A 16,589-nucleotide genomic window follows, 5' to 3' on the forward strand; every position below is an offset into this window, starting at 1 on the left:
TTTTATATAAAATGAATATTTCTCATTAGAAGCGCCCTTGAAACTGGCGCTTTTCAAACCGAGTATTTAAGTCATAGCCTCATCAGTTTTAGGACCTACACGGGAGAAATTATGAAAAATACAACTTTAAATTAAATTTTTATTTTATTTTTTTATTTTTGCGTGTTAATATACTGTGGAATTTAGCTTTGTAGCACGAATTGGTTTCTGGGGAAAAATAGAAAAAGCAACAAAGTCTAAGTGTTAGAAGTTAAAGCTGCTATTTCAGAGATCACCATATCTCCTCGTCAGATTTATTTCTCTATACTAATTTAGCAGGAATCACACCCGCTTCAGCGATGTTCAAAGTCGGCAACGCTAACAACTGAGCTAAGCAACCGTTAACCATTGTTGCTTACCCATCATCTTATCTTAACTTTTATACATTTTTTTAATCACTCCGTAAATAAACCAAATTGTTAGATAGGGACTTTCTATATCAAGGTAACGATATTTACATACATACATACGAACAGAATAATCAAGTACTGCATTAATCGAAAACTCCAAAATTGGTTACCTATCCGCTTCACATTTAATGGCCCATGGCCCACATGTAAGATAAGGATCAAAAGAAATGCATAAAAATCTGCTCTTCTTGGTTAATTTTTGATTAAGTAGTTAACCTTAAATACATTAACGTTGATAAAACACACAATACCTACTACATGCAATTTTTTGTCTACACATTTCCCTTCTACCTTAATACATATGTATGTATGTCAGAGAATTCCAGAAGTCGACAATAAAGTGAAGCAATAAATTTTTGCTCGAACAAACTTCAATAAATGCATATCCCGAAAATATACGGGAAAAAGCAAGCAGAAAAAATTATGCAAAGCAAAAACTTATTCATATTTTGAAAAACTTTGAATGAGCTAAGCAAAAGAAAATTGTTGACAAAAGATGACAAAATTTTAAGTAATGAGTTTTGCCAAAGTGATTGTGAATCAGTTACAGTCTGGACATACCTACATACATAAATATGAGCATACATATATTAATGAAAAAGTGGATGTGTCTTTCAAGAAAGATATCCACATCTACATATGTATGTGTATGCACATATACAAATACTAATATACACTACTACATACTAATGTATGTATATTTTAGCAAATATGCGTAGAACAAGCGCAATACAAACGCTAACTTTGCTTTAAAAGAAAAACTTTTTCTGTGTGATTTCGTCAAATAAAGAATCATGTATTTCCATTAAGGTGCCTCGCTTTTCTTATAAAAAGCAAATCTCTTTTATATGAAAAAAATGACTGCAGCTTGGCTACCAGAATTGTTATTGCGATGCACTAGATGATGGTTTCCTGGAGTAACCTATGCTCGAAACATGATTCAGAAATGTTAAGCCTAAATCAGATATTGACGGGGATTTATTGATATAACACACTTTCGCGATTTTGTCGTCCAACTTTAACCCTTTTACCACTTTATCCTTCTCTCCTATCTGTCCATTGCAAGAAAGTTGTGGCACAAACAGGTTAGGGTAGATAAAGAAGGCTGCCTCAATAGGGGGAGACTATTATATTAATTTGTTATTTAGTTGCCATTGGGCGCAGAGTAAGTATACGAAGTTAAAAAAAAACGGAAGTAATGTCTAAGATTTTATGACGGAGAAGCGCTCTATTTTTCAACAAAATAAAATAGCTCCGTAATTGTGCTCTGCCTTGTCAGCTCATCAGCAATCCATTTTTCTACGATATCGCTGTAGCCTAGAGAGAAAAGGATGAAGTTTAGAAACAGGTCAAGACCCTTTTCGAGAGCATTACCAAGGAGCTACTGCCTTCATTTCCATTAGAATGTATGCAAACCTCCTTAATCCTAGTGTGCCCAACCGAGTATCCGGTTACCCTTTTTTTTCTTGGAACAAATTTTTTAAAATACTCCCGGATCCTCACGATTTGCCTGATTTTACATCGGGAAATACATTTAAAATATTTTATACATATTTCTTTTCAGCTCAGAAAATTTTGAATTCGAAAAAAATATACACGAATATTTCAACCGAGGTTCCTGGGTACCTTCATACAAAATAGGCGGAAAGATGTATAAATAGAAAAGGTACTTACAACAAATAATAAATATATGTTGTTTTTTAATTGTTTATTTATTAAATAAAGCTAATAAATTTAAAAAATAATAAAAATAATACTTAGTATACTAAAATAACAAAAGCTTTCTATCTAACTTTGTTCGATCTACAAATACGCTCCCAGGGCCATGATTTCAGATATTGTAATCCTTTTACGAGTGGATATGGATGGTCAAAGATCCACTCGGCTGCAGAGCTGGTGTACAGTGATCAGTTCAGCCCCAAAATCAACTCGAAGTTTTCTAGAACTCCTCAGTACTGGTAGCTGTAAGAGAACTTAAAGCCCCCCTCTCATGCCACGAGCAGTGGAAACTTAGCCTGCTGCGTCTAGTATTGTAGTAAAAACGAAAGTAGAAGTGTTCCACTTATTTCAATTAAGCCTCAATGGTGGCTATCCAGGAAATTTCGCTCTGGTTTTATGGGACAGCCGCTCATTGGCGGAGGTTTGAGATCTGGTATTTTATAAGTTAAAGCGAAATGAACAAGCTCCCTCTATTTCTTCAATTGCCGAATGACTCCGAATTGAGCTTCATACATGTATGTATGTAAGTCATTTCGTGGGCAAATCTAAACAGAGATCATATGTTCTTACTCGCCTGTGGAAACTTCCCTTTTTTATCAAGGCAACTTAATGTAAAATGAAAAATGTATAGGTAAGTGTAAAGTATGTAAGCAAAGTAAAAGGAAAAGTAGCGCGGAAATGAATTGAAATGTGAGGAAATGAGTAGAAGGCATGCAGGCAATGATGAAACGTGTGTGAAATCAACAGCAAGACGGCACAAAAACACAAAAGGAAAAAGGAATCATAATGCAGGCAACAATTGGCATAGCAAGGTTTTTTTTTTGTTTAAACTGCTCTACCCGCGTATGTACATATGTATGTATGACATAAAATTACATAAGTACATACGCGAAATTTACCCTGCGGGGAGCCCCAAACTAGTGAACGAAATTCCTAGTTCCCGACTAGATCTGTACCGTAAAAAAAGAACAGGTCCCATGGTAATTAAGTAGATCCCCAACAACTGTTAAAAACCTATTTATTTTTACTTTTTAAAGCTACATTTAGGTAAAAAGTTGCTGCCTAAGTTCACTTATTCTAAAAAAATAAAGTATTGAGACAAAAAGTACTAGAAGCGTCCCAGTTCAGAACTAGAAATTTTCCCCACAGGGTATTAATTTTCTTGCTTACAATTGTACGAGTATTATACACACACACACATACACATAGATAATATTATTTCCGCTGAATATTTTGCTTGTTATTTCTTTGCTTAACATAAATTTTCATTTCTTTAGATACCGGAAGAATGAGAAAATATAAAAATTTAAGCAAAACACATATGATTGAAAGAAAAAGAAAACTTTATGCTTGATTTGTCGCCATTCTGCAAAGTTTTTCCGTACATAGTATTTACTTTCATACATATATGTATATTTAGATTTATGCTTACTTATTCGGCATATACAAAACAAATATTGCCGGCCTCCGAATCTATTCTGCTCTGAAGGAAGTTGTAATTTGGCGCTGTAAAGTAATTTACCACAATGCCAGAAGAACTTAGCTTTGATTGGAATGCAAGGAAGCGATGCTTTGTGAAAGTTAAATAAATTGAATGTGGGCGTACAAATTATATTATCCTGCCGAGCATTGTATTGTTGTATGTGGGCGGCGCGAATTTGTTAAGTTTTGAAAAAGACCGGCTTTATTATTTTTCATTTTTTTTGGCAGATTTGTTCTTTGCTCCAAATCGTGCCTATAGTATTTATGTGTATTATTTCACACTCAGAGTCAAGTTTTTGGTGCTTTCATATACATTAAATGCGTGTTGGTATTTGAATTCAAATTCCAAATGACATTATTTATTACAAGGGAATTTATGATTTATTTGTACTTAAATTTGGCTGACACCGGAAAGTTAAAAATATTTTGTTCCTTGGCAATACTTGCTTGCATTTTTGTTGAAATTTTCCTGTTGGTTACAAAGAACAGGTCGAAAAAGTCACCATTTTTCTTTCTTTAATTTTGCTATATTAATTTTAAGTTGGTGCTTTAATTTAATATGTGAAGTTTAAAAAAATATCGCCCTTGGTACAAATATTGATAATCTAGTAATATTGGTTATAATAAGGGCGTAGCTTCGGTTTTGAAGGGATTCGCTGCGGTAATATCCTCTAAACTGGAGAGTAGGGTAACCAACTTTTGAGATGCCAAGAACCCGATATTGCAAAATAAAATTATTTTTTTTTTTTGTTGGTTTTTATTAGTGTATCTTAAGAAAAACTTTAATTCAACTCTGGCAGGTCACAGCCTAGGTGAAAACATGAAGGAAATACTAAAAATTTTATCAATGTAGTTAAATTTATTATGTCTAATTTTTAATTAGAATGATACAGCCCGCGTCAAAATGATAGCTTCTCAATATTTTGAAAAGTTTTGACTATTTATCTAATTAAATTAATTAAAAATTAAAAATTACGTGTCTGAGCGGTTTCAAGCGCAGCGAAGCTTCAAGTGTTCAGACTAAATGAGTCACCGCGGAACTTTTACATGCAATATTAAATGTATTTACAAACATGTATTGCAATAGATCGGCTGTAAAGATACCAAAAAAATAATTCACCCTCAATGAAAGGCTTCTAAGTTATTGGATGGATTTGTTTCAATACATTTTTAGAAAAATATATTTTTGCTTAATTATTAGCAAATACCCGGCGTGCTTCCCTTCACCTTAAAAGTACATATTTTTCGCTAAGCCTAAATTTCTTAGTTAATATCGTTTTGAGATATTTAGAAACAAAGCTTACTTAAACCTCTCTCGTTTTGAACTGGTGGCAACCCTACAAAATATTTTCGTAAAACTGTTTCAACCTTTCTCGCTTAAAACTCAACTAAAATATTTTATTTCACTTTTTAATTACATTGGTTTTTAAATTCTAAAGAGTTGTCACCCCCGTCGAATGTAAATTCGAAATAGAACTTCCTTAAATCTCTTTTACTTGATACCCATATAAAATTATTTAATTTAGCGTATTAGTTAACTTAATTTTGCAATTGCCAACCTTGTTATTTAGATAGATTTTTAATATCGAAACAAGTGGCAACGCTCTTCAAACACATTTTCGAAGTAAACCTTTCCAAAACTTCTTTCGTTTTACAGCCACATAAAAATATTTCATTTAATAAACTTAACGATTAATTGATTTTAAGTCTCTCGCCAGAATGCAGCTTTTGTCAAAAATATTTCTGAAAAGGAGCTTTCCTAAACCTTTCTCGTTTAATAACCATATAAATTATTTAATTTAACATGTTAAATTGGTCAAAATCAATGAACAGGGGGAAGCCTATTTCAAAAATATTTTAGAAACAAAAGCTTACTTATACCCCTCTCGTTTGACACCTAAATTACATTCGTTCATTTTCAAATAGGTGGTAACCACCTATTCAAAATTTTTTCGAAATAAAGATTTCTAACTACGCGGAAATGTTTCGAAACTGATAAAAGATATCCTATAACCATTTTAATCATTATTTTACATTGAAAAATGTTAAGCTTTAGATTTTACGATGCTTAATACGTGTTTTAAATCCCCTAAATCATTACGCATAATTAAAAAAAAACATACTTAATAACTAACAACAACTACTAGGTGAGATCACTCCATATATTTTTATTGCCAAAATACTCGTGATTTATCAAACATATATACATACTTCCCACAAAAAAGCAAGTCATGCCATGCCTTGTCTTATTTGAGTATTTAAGAGAGTGAGAGATACTGAATAATAATGCAAGATGCAATTGAAATATTTTTTTATTACTCGTAGTATGCATACATACCTATCTACAAATGTATTTACACAAGTATACATGCATACATATATATACTGATAAACAAATTTGTATAACTATGTATAAATAAATACGATCAGTAAGCTACTACCGCTGAGAGCTGATTTTATACCTAATATTCGCTTACTCTTATTATACACATACACTTGTGGTCAGATGATTAAGTTAAGTGACATCTTGACCAGTTTTGGCTGTTTTTCTTTTGTCTATTTAATGCCTATATTTTTTTTATAAAAGTCTGGCACATTAAATTAGCAGCACCACATAAATCAACATTTCAGACTTCGTACAAATATTAAAAAATTTTAACACACTTTAACAAATACTAGGTACAACCTATATTATTATTTATTTAAAAAAACAAGCATATAGATCCAAGTCCCAACCTTTGTGCAATAGTAAAAAGATACTTTCGTAAAAATTTTGAGATTCCTAATTAGATTTCTTAGAAATATTTTAGTATGCAGTTTCCTAGGCAAAATATTTATAAGCAATCTACTTCAAAAAAAATATCGAAAAGTTAGTTGGTTTTCTAAATATTGCACATTGCTTCCATATACCGAATAAAGAGAACTTATTTTTATATGGAAGAAAACCGTAACATCTTCTAAAAAGAAATTCTAAAAAATCAACGGTAATTTTTAACCATTTTAAAATTGTACTTGATTCTACTAGAATTCAATGGCCAGCAAAACTGCACACCCTTAATCTTTTTAGGTCGACATTTTTAAGAAAGTTTGTTGATTTATTTAATTGCACTAAGTTTAAGATTTTTTTTTGCTGCGGATTTTTCGGTTTTTTTTTTCATATAAAAAGCGAAATTTAACAAAACTGGCGTTGACGTATTTTTAATTTTTTCCCAAAAGGTCTTGCGCATATTCTTCTATAAAAAATTCATATTTATATGGGAAAAAGTTCAAAACGCTGTCAACAAAGAACATTATTAAAAATCAATGCGATTTTTTAGCCGCTCAAAACTTGCACTTATTTTACTAGAATTATAGAGGCTTGTTAACTGCATTCCCGAAAAATTTCTAAAAATTCTGGTTCAAAAGCCCGAAATTTAAATAAAAATTTGTGGAATTTTTCTACGTTCTGTATAAAATTTGAAAGTGTGATTTTGTGTGTGTGTGTGATCTAAGTTCTGTATAAGGTTTGAAAGTGTGATTTATGTAGTTTTCGTTAAAGCTGAAACATATCTTTTATAAAATAATATCAAGAAAAGTTTTAGCCTGAAAGATATTGTAAATATAAAAAACGAAAAACCATTAATCCGTTTTTCACACACGCTTTTAAACGAATTGCTGCTAAATTCCTTTCCTCTACTGTAGATACACGAGCGCTAACTAAACCAAACTACATATATACTTGTATAATTAATGCTCTCTGGTTTGAGTGGCGCGATACTCTCTGCGCTTTATCGCCTACTACGTACTCGTTGTACTATCTGACCAGCGTTGCCGTTTTGATACAACTGTATGATTTCTATTTACTTTTTTTCTAAATTTTGTGATTTGATACTTTGATGATTTTTTGTTCACAAATGCATTTTTGAATAATATTACTGGTTTAATTTTATTTATTTTATTTTAATTTAATTTTTTTCTTGTTATCTAAAGCCTTAAAAATTTTTATGTATTTATAAGTTTGATTTGGTAACTCTTATAAGGGAAATACAACCCGGAATTTCTTTGCACACCCCCACCACACACAACCACACAAAAACATTGCGCAATATCACGCTTGTGTTATTGTACAATAATTTTTGTTGCGTACGGCGACAACTGGACAATTTTTAGTCTATTTTTGATTTTGGTGTCCAGATCATCTCTGGCTGTTTGCTAGCGCAACCGGCTAAATCTAGCCGGAAAACTCTAAACTGGCAACACTGGTCCCTGCTTTGGCTTATGATCAGCCACGCGAGAGGGAGAAACATGATCACTTTTATTAATATTTGAGCAACGATAAGAAAACTTGCTAAACTAGAAGCTCAGAAGTCAACTACAAATAACTATGTATGAGCACCTATGTAAAATATACATATATGTACATATAGTTGTTTATATACTAAGCAGCTAATATTTTCTAGTCTCATTTCACACGCGCTAGTGTGGCGCACAACGTTCTGTTAAAAATATCATAGAAATTTGCGAAATACGTAAAGGAATTATTATTTTTAATTGAAGAAAATTGCGACGAGCATTGCAATTGAATTAATTAATACGAAATAACTGTCTTAAATTCATGTGAACTTGTAAATAGTTTTTTAGTGCATTATTTGCTTCGGTGTCAGTATTTTATTTTCGCTCTATAACTGTGTATTATGCATTTAACAACTGCGCTACTGTTGGCTGCAGCTATTTTGCTGGGCTCTAATGTGGAGGCCTATCGCTTCTTAGGCGTTCTTCATACCGCTGCCAGATCACATTTCATAGTAGGCTCAAGCCTGTTGAAAGAATTGGCGCGCAGAGGCCACGATGTCACTGTCATTTCACCATTTCCTCTCAAAGAGCCACTAAAAAATTATCATGATATTGAAATACCGACCGCCAAGAAAGCTATGGATGGTGAGTGTGATTTGTTAGATATTAATAAGCACGTGTATATATGTACAAAAGTATGTATATAGGTATGTGAATATGTATTTAAATGCAATGTAAATATAGATAAGGATGCATATACCTATGGTCCTCTGCAATAACGACACAACTCAAAATTAAAAAAAAAGCCTTTACTACTGTGTAGGGCCTCTTATCTCTAATAATTGTCTTATCCATGACTTATTCTTCTACTCGCTTTACTTACCTTTACTACTTACTTTAGTAAGGATTAGACGCAGACATGGCACGTTAGGATTTGGGGTTTTGAGTTTTGAGTTGTGTCGTTATAGCAGAGCACCATACATACATATATATGTGTAGTATTTACAGCTAAACAAAGTGGGCGCCAATGAAAAATTCGTATAAACCTGATTGATTAAGGTTTAAGTGGCTTACTTGAGTAGATAATAAAAACTGCATGTCTCTTGGAAATAAACAATATAGATAAATATCTGTGTAAATAACTGTGCTGTTGAAAGTTTTAAGTTCAATTGTGTAATTGACAGCGATCAGGAAAAAATAGTTGAATTTCTTTTCTGTTCTCAATCAAATTTTCTCTTATACCATGTTCTGACCGACAACGAAAACACTTTGAAAACGTGTTTTGGGATTGTGGGCTGAAGACTGTTCACACCGGCTGTTAGTGTTTTCGTTGACATTTCTTACAACCTCTGATTACAGTTTTTCTACACAAAAACATAACCAAAATGCTTTTCCCTCATGTTCTTTTCATTAGCAACCTCTTACTTTCATTCTTATTTTACCTTTGCCAGCCAATTAACAATAAATCCGAAATGGCGTTTTAAAGATGATAAAATATGACTTCCACTTCGATAAATAATCGAAAAAAACTAGTGAGGACACCGATTGGAATGAGTTGAACGTGAGTTTTCAACTAGTTTTCAGCGAAAACTGGTTTTCGTTTGACAGATTTTACATGGACGAAAACACAAGTTTTAAGTCCAAAACCAGTTTTAGCAACGAAAACATGTTTTCGATGTCGGTCAGAACATGATATTAGTTTTTAGATTTTATTGTGTTAAAATAAGCTTAAATTCATTTTAACTCATTTAATCTCTTTGGAAATTGATTTTGTTTTTTTGTTTTTTTCGTTTAAATTTCAAATAATTTTTTTTCGTTTATTGTTTCAAATGATAAAAAAAAATGAAGTTCCTGAAAAAGTACCTAATGGAACAAAAAAACAAATATTTTTCTTTTTAAAATAATTTAATCTAAAAAATTAAAATTACACTAAAAAATAAAGAAAAAAGTAAATTAAAAGGAAGAAAAAATTTGTAAATCAAAATTATTGCAGATAATCGTTCTATCAATTTTTACCAAATTTGATACAATTATTATTCTTGACACACAAAAGCTAGGTGTGTAAAATTTTTGAAACCGGACTAAAATAACGCCCATTAACAGTAACAGTAAATTTCTGAAATGCTTGAAACTTCGGTATTTCGAAATTTAAGGATGCTAATTTTACCCAAAATTGATCCTCACAACAATCCCTTAAAAGTAAATATCAAGTAAAGGAATTTTATAAAATGGGCGAGGTTCCGCCCGCTTATAACTATTTATCTCACTAAATCTAACTGAACATACTAGCGAAGATGTTTGAAATAGGAATAAAACGGTCTCTGCTTAACATGCAGCGGTGGTATTCGCAAAGGTGAAAAACTATATTGACTAGTATTTTATTTTTTCTCATTTTTAAATTTGATTTTAACATGTTATTGTTTTAAAGGAAAAAAATATTATTTAAAATTCATTTAATTTTACCGGTTTCAGGAAAGCAGTTTAAGCGAAAAATTATATTTTTTTCTGTTAGTTTACATATTAAATTCAAATAAAAAAAAAAACCTTTTTCACTTAAATTGCTTTCGTGAAAATGTCAGTAATAGACATATTTTTTTCTTTCCTAAGATTTTTTTCTTTTTTGTTTAACTTTCTTTAGGTTTTTAGCTTTTATTGTTTAAATAAAAATTGTGTTTTTAATTTCGTTTGACTTTAAAAAACCTGTTTTAATTACGTTGAATATCTTCTTTTCTTTTCTTATTTAATTTTTTATTTTTTTTTAAGGAAAATATATCGTCGTTGTTTTTGCAAAACCGCTCCTATCTTACGGCACTCAAACTTTACAGTAAAGCGAAAAAACGGCGTTTCTTTGAAGGCATTGCCTTGAGAGGGGGTTTTTTCTCTAGCTGTTATTTTACAAATCTGTTGTTTTAATAACTATTTTACAATTTTTATGCATAAATCTGGGTGCCTGGAGTTCAGGGTTACCAAGTCTCATTTATGCCACAACGGCGATTAAGGAGGTTTAGCAACTGGCCGATGGGCGGTTTTGTAAAAACATCGACAATATATATTTTTTGATGACTTAATTCTTAGAAAACTTATCACAAAAAGACAGTCAAAAACGCTAGGACCTCCTTGTTAGCAGATCTTTCAATTAGTCTTTCGAAAGACAGGAAATAGATTTCAAGACAGTTGCCAGAATTTACAATTTCCTTACGAAATACTTTTGTTTTCCGAAAGCCCGTGTCGAGTTGAAAGACAGTTGCGTAGGATAAATTTCTTTAGCACGTGGTTCAATAACAGAGTAGATGGAGCCCCAGCCAGTTGTGTGGCCATTTTGATAATTTCATTGCCTCCCAATGCGCCATTGATGCCTTTGACATTCAGTATTTTGATCCAAGTATGTATAATCACTGAATCGAATCTTACAGCAAGCATGGAGGAGTGGTTAAGTTTGAGAAATAATGAAAGTTGGTAAGGAAATGTAGGAGGTGAATATGGTTATTCTCGAATATTGCCAATTCCTAACACAGCCTTGCTTTGACTAATACTAATGTACGAGAACGAACTGAATTACCATCAGTGGTCTTAATGTTAATTTAAGTTATTGATTGAATAACCGGCTAAATGGAAAGGATTTGCAAAAAAAAAAATACAGATCGATAAAACATATTTAATAAACTTCTTATGTGCATACACGCTCTTCACAATATGTCTGTTCAAATATAAAATATAGGTACATATGTGCTTAATATAAGTTTGTATAACAGATACCTTATAACAAGAATAATTCGTATATTAATACCGCACAAATGATAACATTAATAATGATTTTTATTAAGACCAACTAGTCGAAATGCGTGTGTGAGTGTAATTGAGTGAATTGAGTGCTTTTGAGAATATTTAAGGCATGGAGACTCGTTTTGAATCTCTCGCAAACAATGCACAGAAAACACAGTCAAATCTTAATAAAGTTTTGAAGTGCTTTGCTATGTCGTTCAACTTGTTTTTTTTTTCTATGAAATTCCAAATATTAAAAAAAAATCGTAATCAACTATTTCTTCCCCGTACTAAAGAATTTAATTTTGCAACACAAAAACAAAAGTTAAAGCGAATTATGTAAGCATTGCAAATTCTAGTTTTTTCGATAAGTTAGTCGAAAATATATAAACTAAGTAAATATTTATATAACACAAAGAAAAATGAACAAAAACCTGCCATTAGAGTGGTTCACAAAGAATAATGTCGGATCTTTAATGCCGCCACCCCCTAGGATTATTCTGAACCAATAAAAAATATACCCCTATTTTTTATTTTGAAATCAAAAAATATTTATGGAGTGCTCAAAGCGCAAAAAATTTTCCATATATTTCATATGGGGAAAAAACAACTTTTTGTAGAATTTTATAATTCTTGAAAATCAATATTTTCGATCGGAAAACCTTGATTTTCTTCAGGAGATTCCCAGTAATAATATCCAATTTTTTCTTTAAACATTCTTTCAAGGTAACTGTATTTTATAGGTCCCCAAAAACCCCCAGAAAATGCAATGGGGGGAACAATAAAAAGTTTTTAATATTAAAAAATTATTAAAGAAACAATTGGATATTAATATTGGAAGTTTCCTGAAGAGAACCACAGTTTCCCGATCGAAAAATATTGATTTTCAAGAATGTTATACCGTTTCTACGAAAAGTGGTTTTTCCCCATATTTGAAAAAAAAAATAGGGGTATACTTTTTTCGGTATTCACATATATTTTAGGACCATTTTACTGTTCAGTAAAGTAAGTACTAAAACATAGTGACCCTACGCACTTTATTTCTAAAAATAAACACAGAAACCAGCGTGTATTGACAGTTAGACTTCACTATAGGCGACATGCATAGCGCATGCAGTCCATAATACATACATACATACTTAGTAGACTTTACACAAATATGAATTATCTACTATATAGGCACATTGATAATAACAATGCAGTTGTATTTTTTACATGAGACACTCCCTTATTGCATTGTTAAGAAGTTTGTCGCTAGGTACTTATTTATTACATATAGCCGCTGAAAATTAACTAAGAGTGTACAAAAGCTTGCCATAATTATAAGCGCACCACATATTGGAAAAGTTTAAATAGTTTTTTTTTGTTATTTTATTTTAGTTATTAATTCATACAAATTTAGTTTATTCTTAAATAAAAACCGTGTAAATTCAAATTTAAAATTTTGTGCAATATTTAATAAAAATGTAAAAAAACTGTCGTAAAAAATTCAATTTTGTTAAGAAACGATAAAGACTATATTTCCATATAAATTCAGTTATTATTTTATGTATCACATGCAGACACTTTATCGGCACTTGCTGTATGCTTACCGGTTAAAAGTTGCCCTTAAATATTAAAAAATAATTTGGGTCCAAATGACCCAGAAACACTGTGGGTGTATGGAAAAACTATGTCGCCTTCTAGGAAACAAAATAAAATAAAAAACTCCCTTATTTTTTGCAAAACCATACATGCAAAAGGGTTAAAATAAAATCTAAAGGGCTACAAAACTGCAAAAATAAAATCTTTCTACAAGACTGAATGAAAAATCGTTAAATTGTGTTACTGAAAAAAAAATTGTGTTAGGAAAAATGGAAAAAGCAACAAAGTTTAAAGCTTGCAATTTTTCCGAAAGTTTTGTGGCATTTTTTTTTAATATTGTACAAAACTTGAAACTTGAATTAGCTTTATTAAAAAATAACTATAATTTCATAACAAAAAAATTAAACGTTACAACTTTTCAATATGTGGTGCGCTTATAATTTTGACACGGGGTGTATAATTATTATTCAAGCGAATATTTAATCAACTAGAGTGTTTACGTTCAATATAAGAAATTTATTCTTTTAATATAAAATGTTATCAATTTAACCAACTGTGAAAAAAATATTGTCGCATAAAAAAAAAATTTATTTGGAGAGATGTGCACTTGCATTTTCAAGAAATATTGAAAACTTCGGGCAATTTATTATTGTTGACTCACAATAAATAGACTTCAGAATGTTGAGGGATATTATAGCAGGTATAATTTCTGGCTCTTAAGCATGCGTTTTTTTTAATATTTTAATTTCATCGACAAAAACAAAAATATCATAAAATCAAGTTTTCATTTGAATGGAGGGCCGGAAATCTGCTTTTTTAGATTGGTAATAGCAAAAATGTGGTTCACTATGCTCTTAAAGAATCTGTGTCAAATTTGAAATCTTTTGGTCAATATCCTAGGCTCGATCAAGTCCATCAAAGTTCAATGTGTCCATCAAAAAATTTTTGTCTTAGCTTACTTCGATCGCAAATTTAATTAAAAAGTCCTTTTTTGCGAAGAAAACACACTTAGGTTAGGTTTAGATTATCTCGGCTGCCCTCATCGCTATGGAAAAGGGCACACCTAGGCCATCATGTGTCCGTTGTGATGCCATATTAGAGGCTCCATATGTTCCACCTCTTACTTTAGAAATGGAGGTTGAGAACTCCAATAACATGTCGCGGCAGTGGTCGCTCCAAGCGTTGGAGACGGCGAGATCTAGACTCCGCATATTATCTGATATTTGCCCGTTCGATAAAGTTATTCTCCAGCCAGAGTTTGCAAGAAAATAGCGGCATGCCCATATTACGAGCTGTGCTGATTGCACACAGCAAGCTGCCTTCCCTTGCTAGTTCATCTGCAACACAGTTTCCCGGTATGTCTCTGTGGCCTGGCACCCATACAACATTAAAACTTAATTTATGTTTTTTTTTCTATTACATTTTTGGTAAATTGTCAAGCATATCCAAGAATAAAATTTTAAAAGGACATTTTCTACATAAGTAACCTTAATCTTCTTTTCTCTACAGGTGCCTTATCTAATCTTTTGAGCGCCATAGAAAAAAGTGTCGTTGAGAATGTGAAGGGTTTCCATGATATGGGCATAGATATATCGCGCGCATTTTTACAAGAGCCTGGCGTGCAGGAGCTTTTGGCGAGTAATCAAACATTCGATGCCGTTATTTGCGAAATTTTTCTCTCTGAATCACTCTTTGGTCTAAGCGAGCACTTCAATGCACCGCTTATAGGTTTGGGTACCTTTGGCGCGCATCCCTGGAACACAGATATGGTGAGTAGCATGCATGCAGTTGCCATCGAACCAGATTTTTCTTAACTTAATTCCATTTTCTCTCACAAAGGTTGGTTCTCCTTCTCCACCTTCGTATGTACCGAGCGCAATGCTGCCATTCACCGATCACATGACCTTGCTGCAAAGAGTTGGAAATTTGGCTTACAATATCTTCGAGCGTTTACTACTTGATGTATACTATTTACCACAACAAGAAGCGTTATACAAGAAATTCTTTCCGAACAACAAACGTGATATGTACGATGTGCGTCGTAATGCCGCTTTGGTGCTGGTCAACCAGCACGTCTCGCTCAGCTACTCCCGGCCTTATGTACATAATCATATCGAAGTTGGCGGCATGCATATCAATCGTAAACGCTCACCACTGCCAGCTGATTTGGAACGTTTTATCAATGGTTCACAACATGGTGTAATCTATTTCTCGATGGGTTCCAATTTACGCAGCAAAAATTTACCGCTGGAGAAGCGCCAAGCAATACTCGAAACATTCCGTGGCCTAAAGCAGCGTGTGCTGTGGAAATTTGAAGATCCAAATCTCGAGGGTAAACCTGATAATGTGTACATAAGCGAATGGTTTCCACAAGACGATGTACTCGCTCATCCCAATGTGCGCATCTTCATCACACATGGCGGCCTACTCAGCACCACTGAATCGATTTACCACGGCAAACCTTTTATTGGCATACCGATCTTCGGTGATCAATTTTTGAATATGAATCGCGCGCAAGCCGGTGGTTACGGCATACGCGTGGATTATACCACACTGGCAAAGGACAACTTCAAGGCGGCCATTGAGCGCATGTTGGCCGATGGCAGCTATGCCAAGCGTGTGGCCGATATGTCAGCGCGTTATCGTGATCAGCCCATAGAACCGCTGGATTTGGCCGTCTACTGGGTGGAGTATGTGGTGAGAAATAAAGGCGCCAAGCATTTGCATTGTGCTGGACAGGATTTGAATTTCATACAGTATCATAGCATAGATGTTTTGTCGATCGTAGTTGGTGGGCTCTCCGCGTTGCTCTTGCTGATCTTCGTGCTAATACGATTCGCATGGCGTTGGCTGCAATCTGCGCTTGCACGCAAGGATGTCAAGCAGAAGAAGCATTGAAGTGAATGCCGGGCATTAGTTTCGAAGTAACTAAGTCATTTTAGCTAGCCGGCTAACTAGTCATTAAAAATGGTGCTTTTTTAAGTTTTCAGGCGTGTTTAAAGAAAATAAAGAGAGTTAACAAAATTGAACAAACTTTTGCGTAAAGGGAAATACGTACATACATACTTGCGTGAGGAAAAAAATAAGGTACATTGAGCCAAAAGCGCAATGGTTTTTTCAACCAAGTTATGGTTTGATTTTTTCATAGTCAATAAACCGATTGTAAGAAATGTGATTCAAGTTGTACATTTGAGAACAAATTCGTATGTATGGCAGTGGCTGAATGAGCATAGGTGCTTGCTGTTATTTGTTGGCTTCCAGCGGTACGTACGCTATCAGCGCGATATATAATTTTTATTTTTTTCTATTTTTGGTTTTTCT

At 32.8% G+C, this 16,589-nt stretch overlaps 1 protein-coding gene across 6 annotated transcripts in view; it reads left to right on the forward strand.

Annotated features, from left to right (window-relative positions):
* The window catches only part of LOC118742118 (UDP-glycosyltransferase UGT5-like), a 57,512-nt gene extending 41,143 nt beyond the window's left edge, over positions 1-16,369 (forward strand). Inside the window, exons 1-3 of one of the 6 annotated variants that reach the window (XM_036474082.1) lie at positions 7,970-8,567; positions 14,778-15,037; positions 15,108-16,365. In XM_036474082.1, the coding sequence (XP_036329975.1) occupies positions 8,324-8,567; positions 14,778-15,037; positions 15,108-16,166 (1,563 nt within the window). In that variant the 5' untranslated portion in view covers positions 7,970-8,323 and the 3' untranslated portion in view covers positions 16,167-16,365. Of the gene's footprint in view, positions 1-7,969; positions 8,568-13,878; positions 13,969-13,997; positions 14,093-14,427; positions 14,696-14,777; positions 15,038-15,107 lie in introns of those variants that run through there. The other 5 variants (XM_036474099.1, XM_036474113.1, XM_036474087.1 and 2 more) reach the window with 5 other exon arrangements.
* The last annotated feature ends 220 nt before the right edge of the window (positions 16,370-16,589 follow it).

Source organism: Rhagoletis pomonella, unplaced genomic scaffold, assembly GCF_013731165.1.
Source record: "Rhagoletis pomonella isolate Grant_MI unplaced genomic scaffold, Rhpom_1.0 Rhpom_scaffold_00001, whole genome shotgun sequence".
Lineage (NCBI taxonomy): Eukaryota > Metazoa > Arthropoda > Insecta > Diptera > Tephritidae > Rhagoletis > Rhagoletis pomonella.